This window comes from Bidens hawaiensis, unplaced genomic scaffold, assembly GCF_021521415.1.
Source record: "Bidens hawaiensis isolate Kalapana, Puna unplaced genomic scaffold, B.hawaiensis_p1.1 tig00019659_1, whole genome shotgun sequence".
Classification (NCBI taxonomy): domain Eukaryota; kingdom Viridiplantae; phylum Streptophyta; class Magnoliopsida; order Asterales; family Asteraceae; genus Bidens; species Bidens hawaiensis.
Genome location: NW_027505014.1, coordinates 230,641 through 249,042, shown reverse-complemented (window position 1 = coordinate 249,042; position 18,402 = coordinate 230,641). Strand labels below are relative to the sequence as shown.

The window sequence follows — 18,402 nt, the reverse complement described above, 5'->3', positions numbered from 1 at the left end:
CATCATTGGTAAAAAAAATGTTAGTGTTAAAACCCAAAAAAATTAATTCGTCAAATTAATATAAAAAAAATAAAATATTTGAAACGATGTTTATTTAGTCGGCAAATCCCGAAGGTTTCCAAGTGTTGTCAATCCCGGCCATTGAGGCAATAACTCGACACAAATTTGGTCGGTTTTGATTACGTGCGTTACGTTACCGGATCTAAAAAACTAAAAAAATATATAAAAATTGAGTTGGACCAATGGCCAATTTGGGGGGTGGGGTCGATCGGTAAACTTGCGCTTTGGTAAAACCGAGCGTAATCAATCACGGGCATTGAGACGATGAGTCTGCGTGAATTTGACGGTTTCCGTGAGTTTTTGTTTTGCTACCGGAACTAAAACAAAAATATACGTTTGGTCGGTTTCCTTTACATACGTTATATTAATCAAACTAAAAAAATAAAAACGAAAAACAAAATCACATACCATTATGGTTATATATATAATTATGAACTTTATGCCACCAAAGTTCATAATTATATATATTAGTAATAGTAATTAATTTGAAACAAAATATTGAAAACTTTTGATATGTATGTGAATATGCTATATGTGCACATATATATATGATGCGTATAAATAAATATAGTAAATGTGATGTGTTGTGTATTGTACGGGTTATACACATCATTACATCAGCACATATTCTACATATTCTCATCTTGAATTATTAACTAAAACAAAAGCTTGCTATTTATTTCACTATCAAAAGTCTCATTACGTTACATGCATGTAACTAACTATATAAGTAACCTGATAGCAAAGTTCTATACCCACAAGTTTTAAACTATTTAAATTCTAATCTTTAGTGAGCTTATAGTGATTTTTAGATTTTACTTTTTTTTTTCCAGTTCTTTTTAAATAATATTATAGACGGTTAAATACGTCAATTTCGATTTAGCAGATTCACCCATAACGAACTTAATTATCTTGTCAAATTCGTAATGATCTATTTTTGTAGTTTAGTTTCATGTGGGGTTGCTTCAATATATCAAAGATTTGTTTAGAGAACTAATATTGTTTAAGAAATTCTTTTCACAATTAAGTATGGGTTTGAAAACTTTTCAAAATTCATACAATCTCCATTAGTAATGGCAACTTAAAGAAACCCTATAGGGTTAGTCAGGGAATGTAAGGGAATGCAAGACTTAAATTATTGGGAATGTATAAACTGCCGTTACTAATGGCAACTTCTGCCATGTTTTTGTCAAGTTGCCATTACTAACGGCAACTTCTGAAAAGTTATCATTAGCAATGGAAACTTATGAAAGGTTGCCGTTAATAATGGAAACTTCTGACAATGTGCCGTTAGTAATGATAACTTCTGCCAAGTTGCCATTAGTAAGGGCAACTTCTGATATCACTTCTTTGCTTTAATTCACCGGTGTTTGTTTGGAACAATAAATAAGATGAATGTTATAATAAATACCATGCATGCATTTGTTTTACCAATAAAGTTAAAACCATCAAACACTCAATATAAGTAGGTAAGGTGGGGGGGGGGACCTATTTATCATAAACTCGTAATTGTACCATTGTATCATAACTTTCTTTAAACACTAAAAAGTGTTTTGCATTATTGTCTTACTAAATATATGCATAATCTTTTTAATAAACACATACATATTTTACCAAACAAAATAAAAATGCATGCATGTATTTTTTTTAACCTTCTAATATAATGCATACATCATTTTAATTATGTTTAGTTATTATAATATAAATAGATCGAGACTAGACTGTTATTTTTAAAAGATGTTAATGAGAATTAATTTTGAAACTTGCTTTGTTTTTATTAATGAAACGAGTATAGCAAAATGGGGCATCCCCATTGTTATAAAACTGGGGACCAATTTTCGTTTTTCCTTTTTCTTGTGTGTTGCCTGTTGGTCACTTGTAAACTCGACACAAACAATATTGTGGTAAGTCTATAACTAAAAGATTTCTCTCGTGCAAAGCAGCATGAAACACAACTAAACTTGGCCCTTTTAAAGGCTTACAAACAAGGAACGAAGATATCATATGAATAAACCTACTAACCCACTAATATCAACGAGTTTTTTACACAACTAATACCGTTTAAGAAATTCTTTTCACAACTAAGTATGGGATTCAAAATTTTTCAAAATTAATGCAATCTCCGTTAGTAATGGCAACTTGAAGAAACCCTATAGGGTTAGTCAGGGAATGTAAGGGAATATAAAACTTACTTTATTGGGAATGCATAAGTTGTCATTACTAATGACAACTTCTGACAGGTTGCCATTACTAATGGCAACTTCTGCCATGTTTTTGTCAAGTTGCTATTACTAATGGCAACTTCTGAAAAGTTGTCATTACCAATGGCAACTTCTGACAGGTTACCGTTACCAATGGCAACTTCTGATATCACTTTTTTGCTTTAATTCACGGTGTTTTTGTTTGGAGCCATACTCAGTAAAGTTAAAACTAATGTCATATGCATGCATTTGTACCAATAAAGTAGGTAAGGTGTGTGTGGGGGGGACCAATTTATCCAAAACTCACTGCAACTTTCTTTAAACACTAAAAAGTGTTTTGCATTATTGTCGTTACTAATGGCGATTCGCTATACCGCTGGGCCCTTAAACAACGATTTGTTGTTTCTTAGCGGAGAGCACAAGGTGGATTATATTTTCTCCGATCCTTCAAAAATAGAAGATGGTGGGTTATTAAGAGTAAGAAGGGGTACCGAGAAGCTTTGGCGTTTCATTCGTGAAAATCCCATTCTCTCAAAAGTTATGGAATACATAACTTTGGCCGGTTTCGCAGGTGTTATTATGTGTGATATCCGCTTTGGTGGAGAGATGGCGGCCTGAAACCAACACGTTTCATATGCCTTTTGGAGAGGTTACAGTAACATACAAGACGTGGAAGTTTTGTGGGGATTAAGTGTTGATGGGAATGAAATTTGTGGTAGTGATCAGAGTCTTTCACCAACACAAATCAAGGAAAAGTTTAATGTTTTAACGGGTATTATGTTGGAGGATAATGCTATTCATCATCAAAAAATAAATATGCCATGTGTGATAGAGATTTTAATGAAATCAAAATTTTCTGAAAATGCAACTGATGATCAGTGCCGTCAACGCGCAAGGACAATTATTTTTCTTCTAATTGGTTCACACTTATTTCCTGGTAAAGGGAGTAGTTTTGTCGATGTTAAATATTTAGACTTTCTAAATGATTTATCTACATGTGGTGGTCTTAGTTGGGGAAGTGCCGTTTTAGCATATTTGTATACTCATTTATCTAGGGCAACACATAATTCAGCCGGAGAGATTGGGGGTGCGATGTTTCTATTACAATTATGGGCATGGGAGAGGTTTTCTTGCGTGAGACCTTGCCATAGCACGGAGCTAACAAATTAGAATAAGCCATATGGTGCTAGGTACTTGTTACAATAAATTTTTTATTTTAAATATAAAAGGAAAATAAATTATCATTTTATATTTACCAAAAATTTTTCATTCTGTAATTAATTTTATTTATTTCATAAACTTAACAGGTGGCAAGACACTGCACTAAGTCTTAAGGAGATACCATCGCATACTTTAACTGCATACCGTTCTCAGTTTAATTCATTGTCTGAGTGTTCCTTCATTTGGACCCCTTATGATTCCATTCTTTGGAGACTACCACAAATGTGTAAGAGCGGTGAAGGTTGTTGGCGAAATGAGACGTTCCTCATTTGTTGGAATAATGTCGAACTCCATTGTCCACGCAGGGTGTTGAGACAATTTAGGATGTTCCAACCAATCCCGTATAATACACTTATGACAAGAGAAGTGTATTACAAGCTTCATAGATCGAGACGTGCTGACGGGAGAAATAGGGACTGGCGCTCCAAACATAATTTGTACCATGGTTGTCTCGTCATGAGCATGTTGTCACAGAAATAGAATCTGATTCGATCATTGCTAGTCAGGAATATATGGAGTGGTACACTCGTCGTACGGTTTTAATCGTAGGAAACCCAACAAAAGAGATCCAAAACGGACAGGGGTTTCAAAATGATGGGGGGAGGGTGCAAATATTCATATGCGAAGATATATATTTTTTAATTTTTTAAACAATTTTTAGAACAAAAGTTTATTTACACATTTACATATACATGCAGGGAGGCTTTGCGAGCCAAGTTTTCCAGACAGCTAATGATCCGGATCTTAGAAATATGGCTTCTCGATATATGGGATATGCAAATGTCCCACAACAGCATATGGGATATTTCCCAACATTTGAGACAAACACCCCAGCTCATGGACTCCCTCACATGACTCAATGATTGCCAAGGAAACAAGCTCCACGACCTCGTTTTGCGAACGTTGTGCATATGAACCCGGGAGTCGAAGAAATGCATCCATCGTTTCCTAGTCATGTAGATGGAGGGTTTGGTAGCCCGTTTCATGAAGATGTAATAGATTACGATGCCGTTTCTGAATTTTTCCCGAGTTTAAATGAAACTTTTGAGGTGGGGGGTTCTTCAACAAACGTCAACCAAGCAAGTCAACAAGATTTTGTGCCCCCTCAATACCAAATCTCATATGACAACTGGGATGCATTCAACAATTCTGGGAATTTTAATTCCCCAACAACAAGACCGGCACGACAGCTTCGGGCTGATCAACTCATGGGAAGGAGAAACATTGAAATTGACCTAAATGCAGATGCGAACTCCGACGATGTTGATGGCATGTAGTCAGCCATTTCTTGTTATTTGTATTTGTTTCAATGTATGAAAAAGTATTAATAAAATAAACTAACTGGATATGCATCCAGCATGTTAGGTATTTTCGTATCCAATTTTTTTTTAACAAAAAAGTTGTTCAACTACACACAACCAACCTAGTACTTGTTACAGCTACATCAAAATAATAATAAAAAAAAAATATGATAAATGCATGAATTTTGGCCTATATATACACTCACTTATTACCACCAATTACAACCAACCACTTCTTACACCAACGTCAAAAATCAAAAACCCATTTCATACCACCAATCACCATGTTTCCTACGATTTTTGTTCAGTTGTACTGGGGGGAAATGTTTCATATGAAAACGGACATGTTGTTTGTGATAATGACACAAGAAACACCACGATGATCCTTCAATCCAAACTTTCATATGAAGAATTTCTTGATTTCATTTGTCTTCACTTACAAGTTCAAAAGGAATTTTATAAAATAACAATTAAATTACTCTACAGTTATCAAGGGTTTCCTCAATCGTCTGAAATCTTTCACGATGAGAGTCTAGAGGTGTTGTATTACCTTGCGATGCATGATCCCTGTTTTCGGCCTAACATTCACGTTATTATTGAGCAAATACAATATGCCCATCAACCTAGTTGTATGGAGTTGTTACGCGGTATTTCTTCTGTTTCAGAAGTTATCACCCAACAAACCATGTATCATGGTTACAATAACCCACACCAGCCAGAAGCTGGTTAATCTCTCAATAACAACGTTGAAGAGTCGTATAATGACGATGAAGAATCCGAACAAGAAGATCGTCCAGAAAGCACCGAAGAATCTGAAGCGTTTCCGCATTCAGATGAATCCTCTAACTCTGATGGTATTGTGCCTGAACCTGAAATTCCGTTGCAGTATGACTCTTTTGATGCACCCGAACCATCACATGGCAAGGTGAATAACTTTGTATTCCACGAAGGATTAAGAGACTATGAACCTATTGATAGGGATGAAGAAGACGAATTCGATGTGTGGAGCGCACATCTCCCACACGTTGTCCGTGTTGGTATGTATTTCGCTACAAAAGAAGAGTTGATGTTCGGGGTACGGTCTTGGAATATTGAATGTAACAAAGAGATGTATGTTGTTGAAAGCACAACAAAGAAATGGAGAGCAAAATGCTACACAAAAAACCCTAAGTGTAACACGAACTTTAGTAGCGGCCCGACTTGTGGGTGGTATGCTTACGCCCATAAGGAGACCAATAATCACATGTGGCGACTTACTAAATGGGTTGATTCACACAACTGCTACGGGATGGTAGTGGGGAACAACAATAGATGTATGAAGGCTAAGGATATTGCAACACAAATCCTTCATCACGTACGTGATGACATCGCATATCCCGTAAAGCACATTCAAGCACATATAAAAGACCGTTTGGGCATTGATATTTCTTATCACAAAGCTTGGAGAGCCCGGGAAGATGCAATCGAGAGGATTTACGGTTCATGGTTGAGTAACTTTAGAGATTTACCTACATACATTGATGCGTTAAAACAACGTAACCCTACAACTGTGGTTGAATGGTTACATGAACCCAATGGATCATCCGAGATCCATACTTTTAAATATGTGTTTTGGATGTTTGGTCTGGTAATAAACGCATTTCGATATTGCCTGCCAGTCATATCTGTTGACGGTACCTTCCTCAAGGGGTCATACAAGGGAAAGTTGCTAATTGCAGTCTCTAAAAACGCAAATAACTTAATTTTGCCGTTAGCTTTCGCAATTGTTGATGAAGAGACTATGGAAAGTTGGACTTGGTTTTTCCAACAACTGTGGGTGCATATTGCAGTGCACCGTGGGAAAAAATTACGTGTTGTCTCCGACAGACACAAAGGTATTATCAACGCATTAAGCAATGTTTTAGAGTATGGAGAGATAATGTTGTTCATCGGTTTTGTCTTCGACACGTTCGAAGCAACCTAATGCAGAAGTTTAAGAGTAGAGAATTGAAGAAAATTTGTTGGGATATCAGTAGCACCACACAACAAAGGAAGTATGATCATTTAGTGGATTTAATGAAGAGCATCAAGCCAGAAGCGTGGGAGTATCTGGAAGAGATAGGCGAGAAGAGCTGGACACTTTTGAAGGATACAAACAATCGTAGGTGGGGTATTCTAACGAATAACATTTCAGAGAGCTTTAACTACGCATTGAAGGGTATTAGGCTTATGCCAATAAAGGCCATCATTGAGCGCACATTCGACAAGACAGTAGAACACTTTCTAATGAACAACCAAGTTGCACACAACTGTAACACCCGGTTAGCCCCGTGTAGGTTCGAGTGGTATCAAACTCGTTATAGAAATTGTAGACACCATCGACTACAGGAGTACAGTTACGTTAACGGCAGGTACCGGATTATATCAAAGGTACAAACAAACGAATCCGGAGGAAATGATTACACTGTCGAGTACTACCAAAAAACGTGCACGTGTGGTAAGTGGCAAATGTAAAGGTTTCCTTGCTCACATGCTATCATAGTCTGCCTTAACAGGGGGGACTCACCGCACTCCATTGTGAATAAAGTATACACAAATGCCGCCTACAAAGCGCAATATGCAGGTGAGTTTTTTCCATTGGATAACCCAAAAACATGGATTGATCCGGGTTGGAAAATTAAGCCTAACACGTCAAGAATAACCACGTCACGGGGTAGAAGAAAGTCAAGAAGAATTAACAATGAGATGGATTGGCCCGAGCAAGCTACTAATTATACATGTGGAATATGTCAACAGAGAGATCACAAAAGGAATGCATGTACTAGCCAACACCCGTGATTAACAGCGTATTATTGTGCTTTTATCTTGCCATGTTGTATTATTAACGTCTTTTCTTGCATTAATATCATCTTTAGTTTATCATTTGTAACTTCTTGAATACAAACTCATTTGGTACACACAAAGTAATAATAATAATAATAATAATAATAATAATAATAATAATAATAATAATAATGATAATTATAACGGGAATAACCCATAATAACAATCCAAAAATAAACGACAAACATCACACATAATAGGCCTAAACAGCAAATAAAAAAAATAATAAAATAATAAAAACTTAAAACAAGTTACATAATAAAGCTAACTTCACATACAACGCCATTTATATAGCTGGTAAGCCATGTGACGTCGATATTTGGCACAAGCCTCTTCGATGTCGTTTTCTATCACCAATGATTTGTTTCTAACCAAGTTTTCCATCAACAAGCAAACAAGAACACCAGTGGTTGCAGGGTTACCATTGTCTTGGGGAACATCCAGTTCAACTAAACCAACAGAAATATCATACTTCATGTGGTGTTTGGACTTTGCCCAGTAGTGAATACTATCAAGAAACCATCCGAAAAAAAGGGTTATCATCTCCATGTAGTACGCAACTTGATGTCGCTTTTCATTTCTCCATCTCTTGTCAGTCCAATATTGAGTAATTACCATCGTCCGCATATCAATACGGACAAGGAGCCAATCTGATGCCCCAATCCATAAGGGAAGATAAACATAGTCAACCTCCCAAAATGGAGGATATGGGTCTTTTCTTCCTGCCATCTCGATGGCAGTTATGGACTTCTGGTCTTTCATATGATCATAGAAATCAGGCGGCAACACGGTCCAACGTAACTCTGAAGCTGGATTTTTTAGAAGATTTGACTGTCTAATACGCATCATTCTTACCGTCCATGCTTCAACGTGCTATACACGAATAATAAAAAAAAAGTTAGTTATTGCTTTCGCGAAATAAAATTTAAAATGAAGATAAATCGATGTAAACTTACTATAGATGACAGAGAACCGTTGGATTCGAAACCTAGGAGGGCACCCCAGAAACTTTTATCTAGTTATTTAGTAATGAAACGAGTATAGCAAAATGGGGCATCCCCATTGTTATAAAACTTGACAACATCCTTGGACCAGTTTTTCGAATCTTCAACAAGAAATGCAAATATCTTTATCTTGGGGGGCTTCCGGTGGATTTTCAAGGGTCTTTGAAGACGAGCCAGACATGTCTTCCGTGGACGGCCTTCTTACACGCCTTCAAAGTTGGTCCGTCATTTTTGTCGATTTAGGAGCTGGTTGAGAACAGAAAAATCCATCCATATTTTTGTCATTTTTTTAGAGAAAAGAAATTGATATTTTTGGAGAGATTAAAGGAAGAAAAGTGGTGAAGGGGTTGTGAAATAGGTATACTTATTTATAGATAAATTTTTTTAGCCTTCAATTTTATCTAATTTTTCAAAGACTATTTAATGCCTTTTTTTATTGTTGAAATTTTAGAAAATCTCAAACGACCAACTTTGATCACATATGTCCTTCTCGTACAAACCCCGTTTCAAACATGGTTTGTTTCTTTGCAAAGTAATCACGTGATAGATGTCGGTTGAGAGAAAAACATGGTAAAAACATATCGTATGTCAACTAATAATTACAAGCAAAATTTGTAAAAAAAACTGTTTTTTTACAGCTTTGAAAATCTCAAACGACCAACTTTGAGAAAGCTTAAAACAGGTTTGCAAATCATTACATCATACGTTAAGCCATTAATTATGAAAATACGCTAGTCACAAACTTAAATACTAATAGATAACAATGGCGATTATAAGTACTAGGAAGAAAATCCAGCTCATAATTAGTCGATTCCTCAACTTCTGAGTTTCTGCTACACTTAATTGGAGGTCCATCTCCAATTCCTTCTTCGCAATCTCCAATTCCTTATCCAAAGTCTCCAAATTTGTTTTTTGCCTTCAAAAGTCCAGGAATGATGTCGGTTGATCTAGAACACATCTCTCGATCAAACCAACCAATCCAAGGACATTTTGATTCCTGTGATAATAATGAATTGATTTAGGTCAACAACAAGAAGAAGAAACTCACAAACAAAGAAATGGTTACCTGTTCTGGACAACCGTAAAACCTATGCCCAGGATTTTTTTCCGTCCATGACGTTTTTAGAACCGCCCGCTTACCACAATAACAAAAAACATCATTGTTGTGAGTAGAAGACCGACTTATCGACCTAGAAGAAGGCATAGGTACGAGAGTTGGGGTGGTAACTTGTGGTTTAATTGGTAAATGTATGGTTTTCATAGATGGAAATCAAAATAAAAAGTATATATTTTATAAGTATAAAATCCATGTATAAGTATAAAAAATCAATTAAAAAATAATTATCCAAAACTTTCCCTATAAATCTAACCCTATCCAACCAATTGTCTCTCTTACTTAAAATTTTCAATTACTTACAAGTCCAACAAATGGCCCGGAGACCACATTTTTTTCAGTGGACTGACGATGATGAGATCGGTTTGGCAAAGGCTTGGATTTACGTGAAGAACCACAACAACATACAGTCAGAAACCACATTTTGGTCTAGAGTTGCCACTTATGGTGCACCCCGTTATAGTATACCTGGTCATAGCCCAGCTGAACTTTGTGCAAAGTGGCAGAATTTGAAAAATAAAATTACCAAATTCAATCAATTCTACGTAGCTGCACGTGCGGAACTGCCTAGAGCAGAAGCACTAATAGAGGCACATTTTCAGTACCGAAACGAGTTTATGAACCACGGTTTTAAACACATCACCTTGTGGTCATTTCTTAGACGTGATTCTACATTTGCGGCTGCGACTAATGCTCCGGTTGAAGATCGCGACTCCGACTCTGATGGTTTAGGTGCGTAGGAGCATTGGTGAATTTATGTTTTTAGTATATGTATTATGGTTTTAACGCATGCTTTAAGGTTTCTTATGAATTTAGGGTTTTAATGTATGCTTTATGGTTTGTTATGAATGTTGTCTTTTTTTTTTTATTAATTAACTTCTAAATTTTAATACACCAAGTGTATTATCTTTAACTAGCAAACATGTAAAGAAAATTACAAAATATGTTAATATTTTCTAAATGCAATGTGAGCATGGTTATTGACTATGCTCAACGAAGTGAATTTTGAGTTACTCGAGTTAATTGAAAAAGTACTGATTTTCATGCTTGTTCATAGTCTTGACTTAAAAAATAAAATAAAAACAAAGCAAGTTTCAACATTAATTCTCATTAACACTTTTTAAAAATCATGGTCTCCCCTCAATCTACTTATATTATATTAGAATGTTAAAAAATACATGCATGCATCTTTAGCTACCGACATTCATCTTATTTATTGTTCCAAACAAACACCCGTGAATTAAAGCAAAGAAGTGATATCAGAAGTTGCCATTGGTAACGGCAACCTGGCAGAAGTTGCCGTTGGTAATGACAACTTTTCAGAAGTTGCCATTAGTAATGGCAACTTGACAAAAACATGGCAGAAGTTGCCATTAGTAATGGCAACATGTCAGAAGTTGCCATTGGTAATGACAACTTATGCATTCCTAATAGAGTAAGTCTTACATTCCCTTACATTCCCTGACTAAGCCTATAGGGTTTCTTCAAGTTGCCATTACTAACAGAGATTGTATTAATTTTGAAAAATTTTCAAACCCATGCTTAGTTGTGAAAAGAATTTCTTAAACGATATTAGTTAGGTAAAAAACTCAATATCAACAAATAACTGACGTAACTACTGCACATGCAGCATCTTGCAAATGGATGACATGGCAGACGGCACAAAACTTCTCCTTCACAGAGCTTTTGTTGGTCAGTTAAAAGTCATAAAACATCCCAAATTTTTATTATATGGTGCGCTATTGTGTATGATGCTAAACAAACGACGACACAACTACAAACGATATGTGTGAAAAGGATACACAACACGAACAGAGATGAAAACAAAGATTGTTCTATTATTAGAATTCACATCATACCATGCATACAACAAAAGGTTGTTAATGTTACAATAACTAACACAACATACAACAAATCAATCACTATATAAACTAAAACCACCTCCTTTTTGTCACATTCCATTCCAAAAGCTCTCCCCTTTTCTAAACTTCGAACTGAGCATGTTCTTCGCCTTCAAACAAGTGATAAACCGACGAAAAGTTATCACTATACACTATATCAAGACTTCCTTATAGGTCAACCACATTAACCGCCAAACAAGGCTACCTTAATCACTCATCATCTTCCAGCTCAACAATCTGGGCCCGTCTCTCGGCCGCTTGTTTCCTAATAAATATTCCCCATCTCAGCGCCGCCTTGAGTTTAAGCCACCCGACAACAGCTTTCCCAGAAGAACGGGTTTTATCCACATCAAACCCGTACCCGAAATTAGAAGGTGTGTTTGGCATATAACCTGACGAATACTGGTAATAGTTTTCATTGGCGTGACTGCCAGAGGTTTGACCGTGGGCCCCATTGTTGCCCATGTTGAACAACCGAAGCAAATGCTGCATGTCTTCGTTTTCAAGCATTTCGTGACTTCGCATGCGGATTTCTTCTTCGGGGAAATAATCTTCTAGTCCTCTAAATGATGAGCTTAGGTTCAGTGTGTTGGTGTTGCCCGAGAGGAAATTGGAAGCGGATGGTTGTGTTAATCCGAGGGCCAAGATGTTATCATTTGCAAGAGGCTGTTGTGAACCGTTGACCATGGGATTGTGAAGAGTGAATGAAGTTGTGTCGAATTGTGTAGGTGCGTTCAGATTCATGTTTTGTGATTCTACACCGTATCTAGTCGTGACATTATTGTCATAACCTGCACAAGAAAGGATAAACGTCCGGTTACTCTCAAGGGTGTTTTAGACATTTCACTATCTCATGGGTACTTAAGACATTTCAATATCCCAAGGGTATTTTAGACATCTCACAGTCTCAAGAGTATTTAAGAAATTTCACTGTCTCAAGGGTGTTTAAAAAAACTTCAGTCTCAAGGGCATTTATTAATTTCACTGTCTCAAGGGTATCTTAAACATTTCACTGTCTCAAGGGTGTTATAGGCATTTAACTATCTCAAGGGTATTCTAGGTATAACACTATCTCAAGGGTATATTACACATTTCAATATCTCAAGGGTATATTAGACATTTCACTATCTCAAGGGTATTTTAGGCATTTCACTATGTCAAGGGTAGTTTAGACATTTCATTACCTCAGGGCATTTAAAACAGTTATCTATCTCAAAGAGTCAGAGGTATTTTAAACACTTCAATATCTAAAGGATATTATAACATTTCACGAATAGGTTTGAAAACAAGAAGTTACCTCCAAGGGTGACACCGGGATTTGAATTAGGCTGCTCTTGAGCGGCCGGCGGTGGTAGACTAAGTTGATGATCAAACGAGTTTGAATAGTTTTGTGGGCCCATTCCCATATCGAGTTGCGGAGCGGTGGTTTTAATTTGATGAGCTCCTAAAAATGATTTTCCATCATATTCCACCACCTGCATCCAGTTATCATATGCCTTTTTCATCAAGGTATCTACAAACACCTGCACATATATAAAAGAAGGTTCACATTCCATAATTAAATATATTTAAAAAAATATATATCTTTTTTTTATCCTTTTTGAAGGGTATTTTAGACATTTAACTAACCTTTTGATTATCAGAAAGGGCATCGGCTGAATAATAATGGCCATCGGCAACCAAACCACTTAATTCATAGATGTGATTGAAAACCACACCAACGTTTTGCATCTCATCGGAATAATAAACGTAAAGCTTGGGGCTCAAGATACAAGTCTTTGCATGCTCCACAAGAACATCCCACATCTTATTTGACATTCCGCTACCCAATATCTACAAACAATTTCAAGATTACACAGTTAAAAATGGAGTAAAAAAATGAATAATCACCTTTTTTTTTCTAATTCAATTAGTTAAAGTGAGAAATTTGGGTAAATAAGATATAAAATGATCATGATCTTACATTTCTCAGCTTCTTCGGATCTCTCACTACGAGACGAAGAAAATCTTCAACACTAAAAATGTTTGCTTTGTTCAGCTTCTTGTGAAAAGATCCATCTTTCCCAATCTTCTCCAATCTCCAAACCTCATCGGTTAGAGCCGGTGGATAATGTTTCTTGTAAACTGTAGAACAAAACGTAGATGTCTTCATGTCATCTTATATATCCTTCTAAAATGTTTTATTCAGAATTTAAGATTTTCACTATTAATGTTTAGTTATTTGAAGTTAACTGAGGCAAGTGAAACATATACGAATCTTGGTTATTAATAAAATAATAAGTGATAATTTGGGAGGTAATACTGAAGAAAAAAATCACTAAATAATAAACAAGTTTCATTATTGTTAAATATAAGTCATGTTGAAAAAAATAAATAAATAATAATTGAATAGCAACCAAGATTCATATGTTTCAATAGCCTCACTTAATTTTGACATTTTTTAACATTTACAAAAAAATTACATAGGATTGGAACACCTAATGAGTTAAGTGGCATTAGAGAAACCGAAAAACTTTGAGTGACTATGGAACACCCAACCAGATCCACGAGTAAAAAAAAACACTTACGTTCTCCTCGGTGGTCTTTAACAGTGAAAGCATCTGTTTTGGCCTCACGTATTCGAATCCCTTCACTATAACCCGATGCAACTTTAAGCCCAAGTCTAAACTTCCGACTTCGTATCCAACTAGAATTATCAGTAAAACTCAACTCCCCTAACGTCCCTACACCTTCTTTCAGTTGAACCTGCAATTCACCGGATAAAAGTGGTCGTTTTCCTTCTCGTTCTTTTACCACGTGAGTTTCAAACTCTTCTTGAGTCCATCCTTCTTCATCTTCATTGTTGAAATCGCCTTCAAGCACAATAATGTCTAGTTTGATTGAGGATTCGGGGCCGGTTGTTACAACATGGCCCGTGTTGGCATCGATTAATACGACATGGATCGCAGCGCCTCGTTCGCCTTCTACTTTTCCACCCGTGAAAAGAGGGAGTGATAATTTGGACCGGAAGTGGAGCTGTAAGTCTCTTCCGTCGGGTCCTTCTATTCTTTTAGGTGACACCCTGTTTATATTTCCCAAACATAATTAATAAAAATTTAGCAAACAAGCTATATTATTTGTTTAAAATCTAAAACAAAAAATAAGTAAAGACAAATGAAGAGATCTTATTTGTACACATCAATGTTGTCAATAAACTTTTATGGTCATAATGTGCAAAACTGATATTTATGGCATGCTATAAAAATGAATATTGCATAAGTCAATTCAGTAAAACAAACAACTTTGAAGAAATTATGTAATTCACAAGCACAAACTAGCAAAGCTAGCATCAAGAATCTTGGTAAAAGGCCAAAAAAATGCAATATTTGACTCTACACATTGTTTAGTAAGAGATTAAACGTATAAATTAGCTTCAATATTACAAAATAAATATGGAAAACTGCATACCTTCCATTAATTTTCGCCGGTCCCAACTTTGCTAAGGCACGCTCAACTTCTTCACTAACCTATTAATCAAAAAGCCAGTTAGTATAAGTAGTAAACACAATCTCCACTAGTTTAATCTCAAATGAATGCTTCTATAAATGTTATACAAACAAATATTAAAACAAGTTTAATAGTTTTTACAATACACAATTAAAAATTTTAGAATCAAAAGTCCGTTTCTAGGTTATTTATTAATAAGTTATCAAATAAAAAGCATCAAACCACTAGAATACAATTTTCGATCCATATATTTACAATATTTCACTTGAGAGTAACTAGTAAAGTATCTTACAACACGTCGAAGTATAGGCTCCAACGATGAACAAAGCTTCTGCAAACTATCCACCTTCAAAGCTTCAACAATGACACTGCATAAAAATGCTCCCTTAAAACACTTTTATATACAAAACACACTACAAATACACCAAAAGAGACTATGCAACACATTAAAAATTGCATCTTTACCCATTTAAATCTTGCAAAGTACCCAATCTTACTTCACCAACTAATATTAATTTTTTAAATCTAGTTCCATTTGCTAGTTACATAATATGCTCATTTATTCCTTTGCATAACTAACATCAATTTTGCAAAAACTAACAAAAAGCAAACTATACTAAAGTTGACCAAAAAAGCAAAAAATAACAGAAAGATTGACATGCCTCAACTCCCACAAATCCATAATATCCAAAAATGGAAACACCCACTAACAGTATCCACAATTTTTCAAAAAAAATATTTTTTAAAAAAAATACCTGGCAAGAGCTGGTCTTTTCTTTTCAGGTTGACCTTCTTGACTACTACTGGGATCTAGCCCTCTTTTCTCCATAATCTTTCTCTGCATTTTCTTTGATCAAGAAACACAAACCCACTTCAGATCTGATCCAAATCTAACCCTGAATGGGTTAGATTCAAAGTTTAACAAGAAATTGAGAATAAAAATGGAATCTTTAAGGGATTCTTGGAATAACAATATTAATAAGATTGGATTAGGATTAAAGAAGATCAAGAAAGCGGGAAAATTAAATAAAAACTTGTGGGTTTTTTGGGAAATATCCAAGAAATTTCGGTTTGGTATCTGGGAAATTTCTCTTTATTATTTATTCCACCAAATAAAATGGACTTCCATTGTGGTGGCTGAGAAATTGCAGATTGATCCTTTTGGATTTTAATAAGTTTTGTAAATGCCCCTTTGTGGTTTTGATCATACCATGTACTGGATCTTGGTTTTGCTTACCATTTGTTTTATTCTTCAACGGAAAATAAAGTTTATATTGTTTTCTCAAATTGCAAAATAAAAAATCTAGGAAAAGAAAATTAAACTAATAACATCTTGTATGAGTAAACTGTAAACTTCTCTAAAGATTTTGTAAGCTTAATAAACGAACATGAATACACGTTTGTTTCTTCATTTATCTTCTTTAATCTACGTTTATTTATGGAGGGTAACAAGTTCATTGTGAACCACAACAAAATGGATAACCAAGGAACTATTGATCAAACAAACTTCGATTGAACTCAATTTAGTGATGTTGGAGTCGACTCGTTGAACCTTAACCATAATTCTTAACACACTAAACTTTAAACCATAAAAGCTAAAGCCTAAAATATATAATCAGATGAGCCGGTTCCAACACCACTGAAATGAGTTAAGCCGGAGTTCGTTTGGTCAATACTCAATGGGCCCTGATTAATGCTAATTTATGTCCATTTGTGTGTTGTTTACGTTTGATCAATTATATTCATTCATGATCATTTATGTTTGTTTAGTTATGTTAATTTAAGTTTGTTTGTTTATGTTCGATTACACTCATGAACTGTTAGTTTAGGTTTTAAATGAACGAACGTACACACCATGCTTAGTTTCTTAATAAACGAACATGAACAAAAAAAGTCTGTTCAATTGCATACTTATGTTCGTGTTTGATTAAAGTCAAGCGAAAGAACACGAGCATCTCCCCGTTTGAGTTCGCTTCAAGACTAATTGATATACATAAACACCTTTTGATACATGTCAACTTATGTTTTCACGTGGTTTTGGTTATTACTAATTTATCACATAAAAATCCAATTTATAATAAAAAAGAACATCCATTCCCAAATTGTTTAATGTAACTATGATGTCATTGTGGTCCTTGTATTGTAAAAATGTATATAATTTTAACTTTTAAGTGTTGTATTGTTCATATAGAATTAATATCATGTACCACTAGTGTCGACCTTAGTAATTATATAAAAGAATAGGGACTTACATGTAATTAACATAAACCACAATCACACACATTCAGATTCAATGTATCCATGTCACCCCTCAGTCTGGATCATCAGCTTATGTCCCATTGACTTTTTTGACTTTTTGTAGTCCACTTAATCTGAACAATCCCAACGTACAAACATTATTGCACACAGTACAACCCGCTATAACACAATGCCAAAAAAGCAATTAACTTACGTAGTCCATTGCTCAAAATTTGACATAAGCCAATCTGATGCACTTTCGCATACAATATTGTTGTATAATGTACAAGCCGTTAAGCAGGTGCACAAAAAGCCGCATCAAACATCTGGGCTGTGCTTACAAATACCATGCACAATCTTTAATGCATAAAGTACAAGTCTATTGTTTCACACAAAAGCAGTTGCAATGTACAAGGTGTAAAATACGTATTAATATTAAAAGTTGTAACCTTTGTAAGATTAAAAACATACCGACCATTTTAAGAGTAACATATATTGAGAAATTCGGCTTCTTTTCGGTCCTAGGGGCAATTTGGGTATTTCTGCGACCTTGATATTACCCGTGTCACTTTTGTTCCTTTGGTCAACAAGAATATAAAGTCATATGAAGCTACAAGATCGTTATAAAATGACTGTTTTAACCCCCGGAGATTGCAGCATTTCAAGTTTATTGGAGGGTATTTCAGGTATTTGGCTCACCGTCAAAGAATTTTATATAGCATGTGTTGATAACTAAAAAGAGTCACATGGACAGAATGTATTTATAGCAACATACCAATCAAATGTAGAGGTGGCAGTTTAGAACCACTTCATAATTAATGGGTCTCTATTTTATATTCAATTGGTAAAATCATAATAATTTAGCTAAGAAGCAATAGATTCTTGTTGTAATATATTTAACACACAAATTATCTAAAAATCTCAAAAGCAGTTGAGCAGAAAAAATGGGGTAAACTCCAGCTTCACAACAATCGGGTTCTGTAGTCTGTTGATGTGTTCCCACGTATTAGGATG

The 18,402-nt window shown here is 35.2% G+C and overlaps 1 protein-coding gene across 1 annotated transcript; it reads right to left on the bottom strand.

The window, feature by feature from the left end:
• Positions 1–11,854: 11,854 nt before the first annotated feature.
• LOC143609887 (calmodulin-binding protein 60 B-like) lies at positions 11,855–16,097 on the bottom strand. Its single transcript, XM_077084517.1, has 8 exons — positions 15,906–16,097; positions 15,443–15,518; positions 15,112–15,170; positions 14,232–14,725; positions 13,628–13,788; positions 13,294–13,497; positions 12,962–13,187; positions 11,855–12,455 (listed from the first exon to the last, which is right to left on the bottom strand). Exons 1-8 carry the CDS (start codon positions 15,992–15,994, stop codon positions 11,875–11,877), a joined length of 1,890 nt encoding a protein of 629 aa, XP_076940632.1. The 5' UTR covers positions 15,995–16,097; the 3' UTR covers positions 11,855–11,874.
• Positions 16,098–18,402: the final 2,305 nt, after the last annotated feature.

Bases quoted from the DNA above. Each gene is read 5' to 3' on its own strand.
- LOC143609887 (XM_077084517.1), bottom strand. From the start codon at position 15,994: ATGCAGAGAAAGATTATGGAGAAAAGAGGGCTAGATCCCAGTAGTAGT. The intron at 15,171-15,442 runs GTAAGATACTTT...TTTGATTAATAG, and splicing joins AGCCTATACTTCGACGTGTT to GTTAGTGAAGAAGTTGAGCG. The intron at 14,726-15,111 runs GTATGCAGTTTT...AAATATAAACAG, and splicing joins CCGGCGAAAATTAATGGAAG to GGTGTCACCTAAAAGAATAG.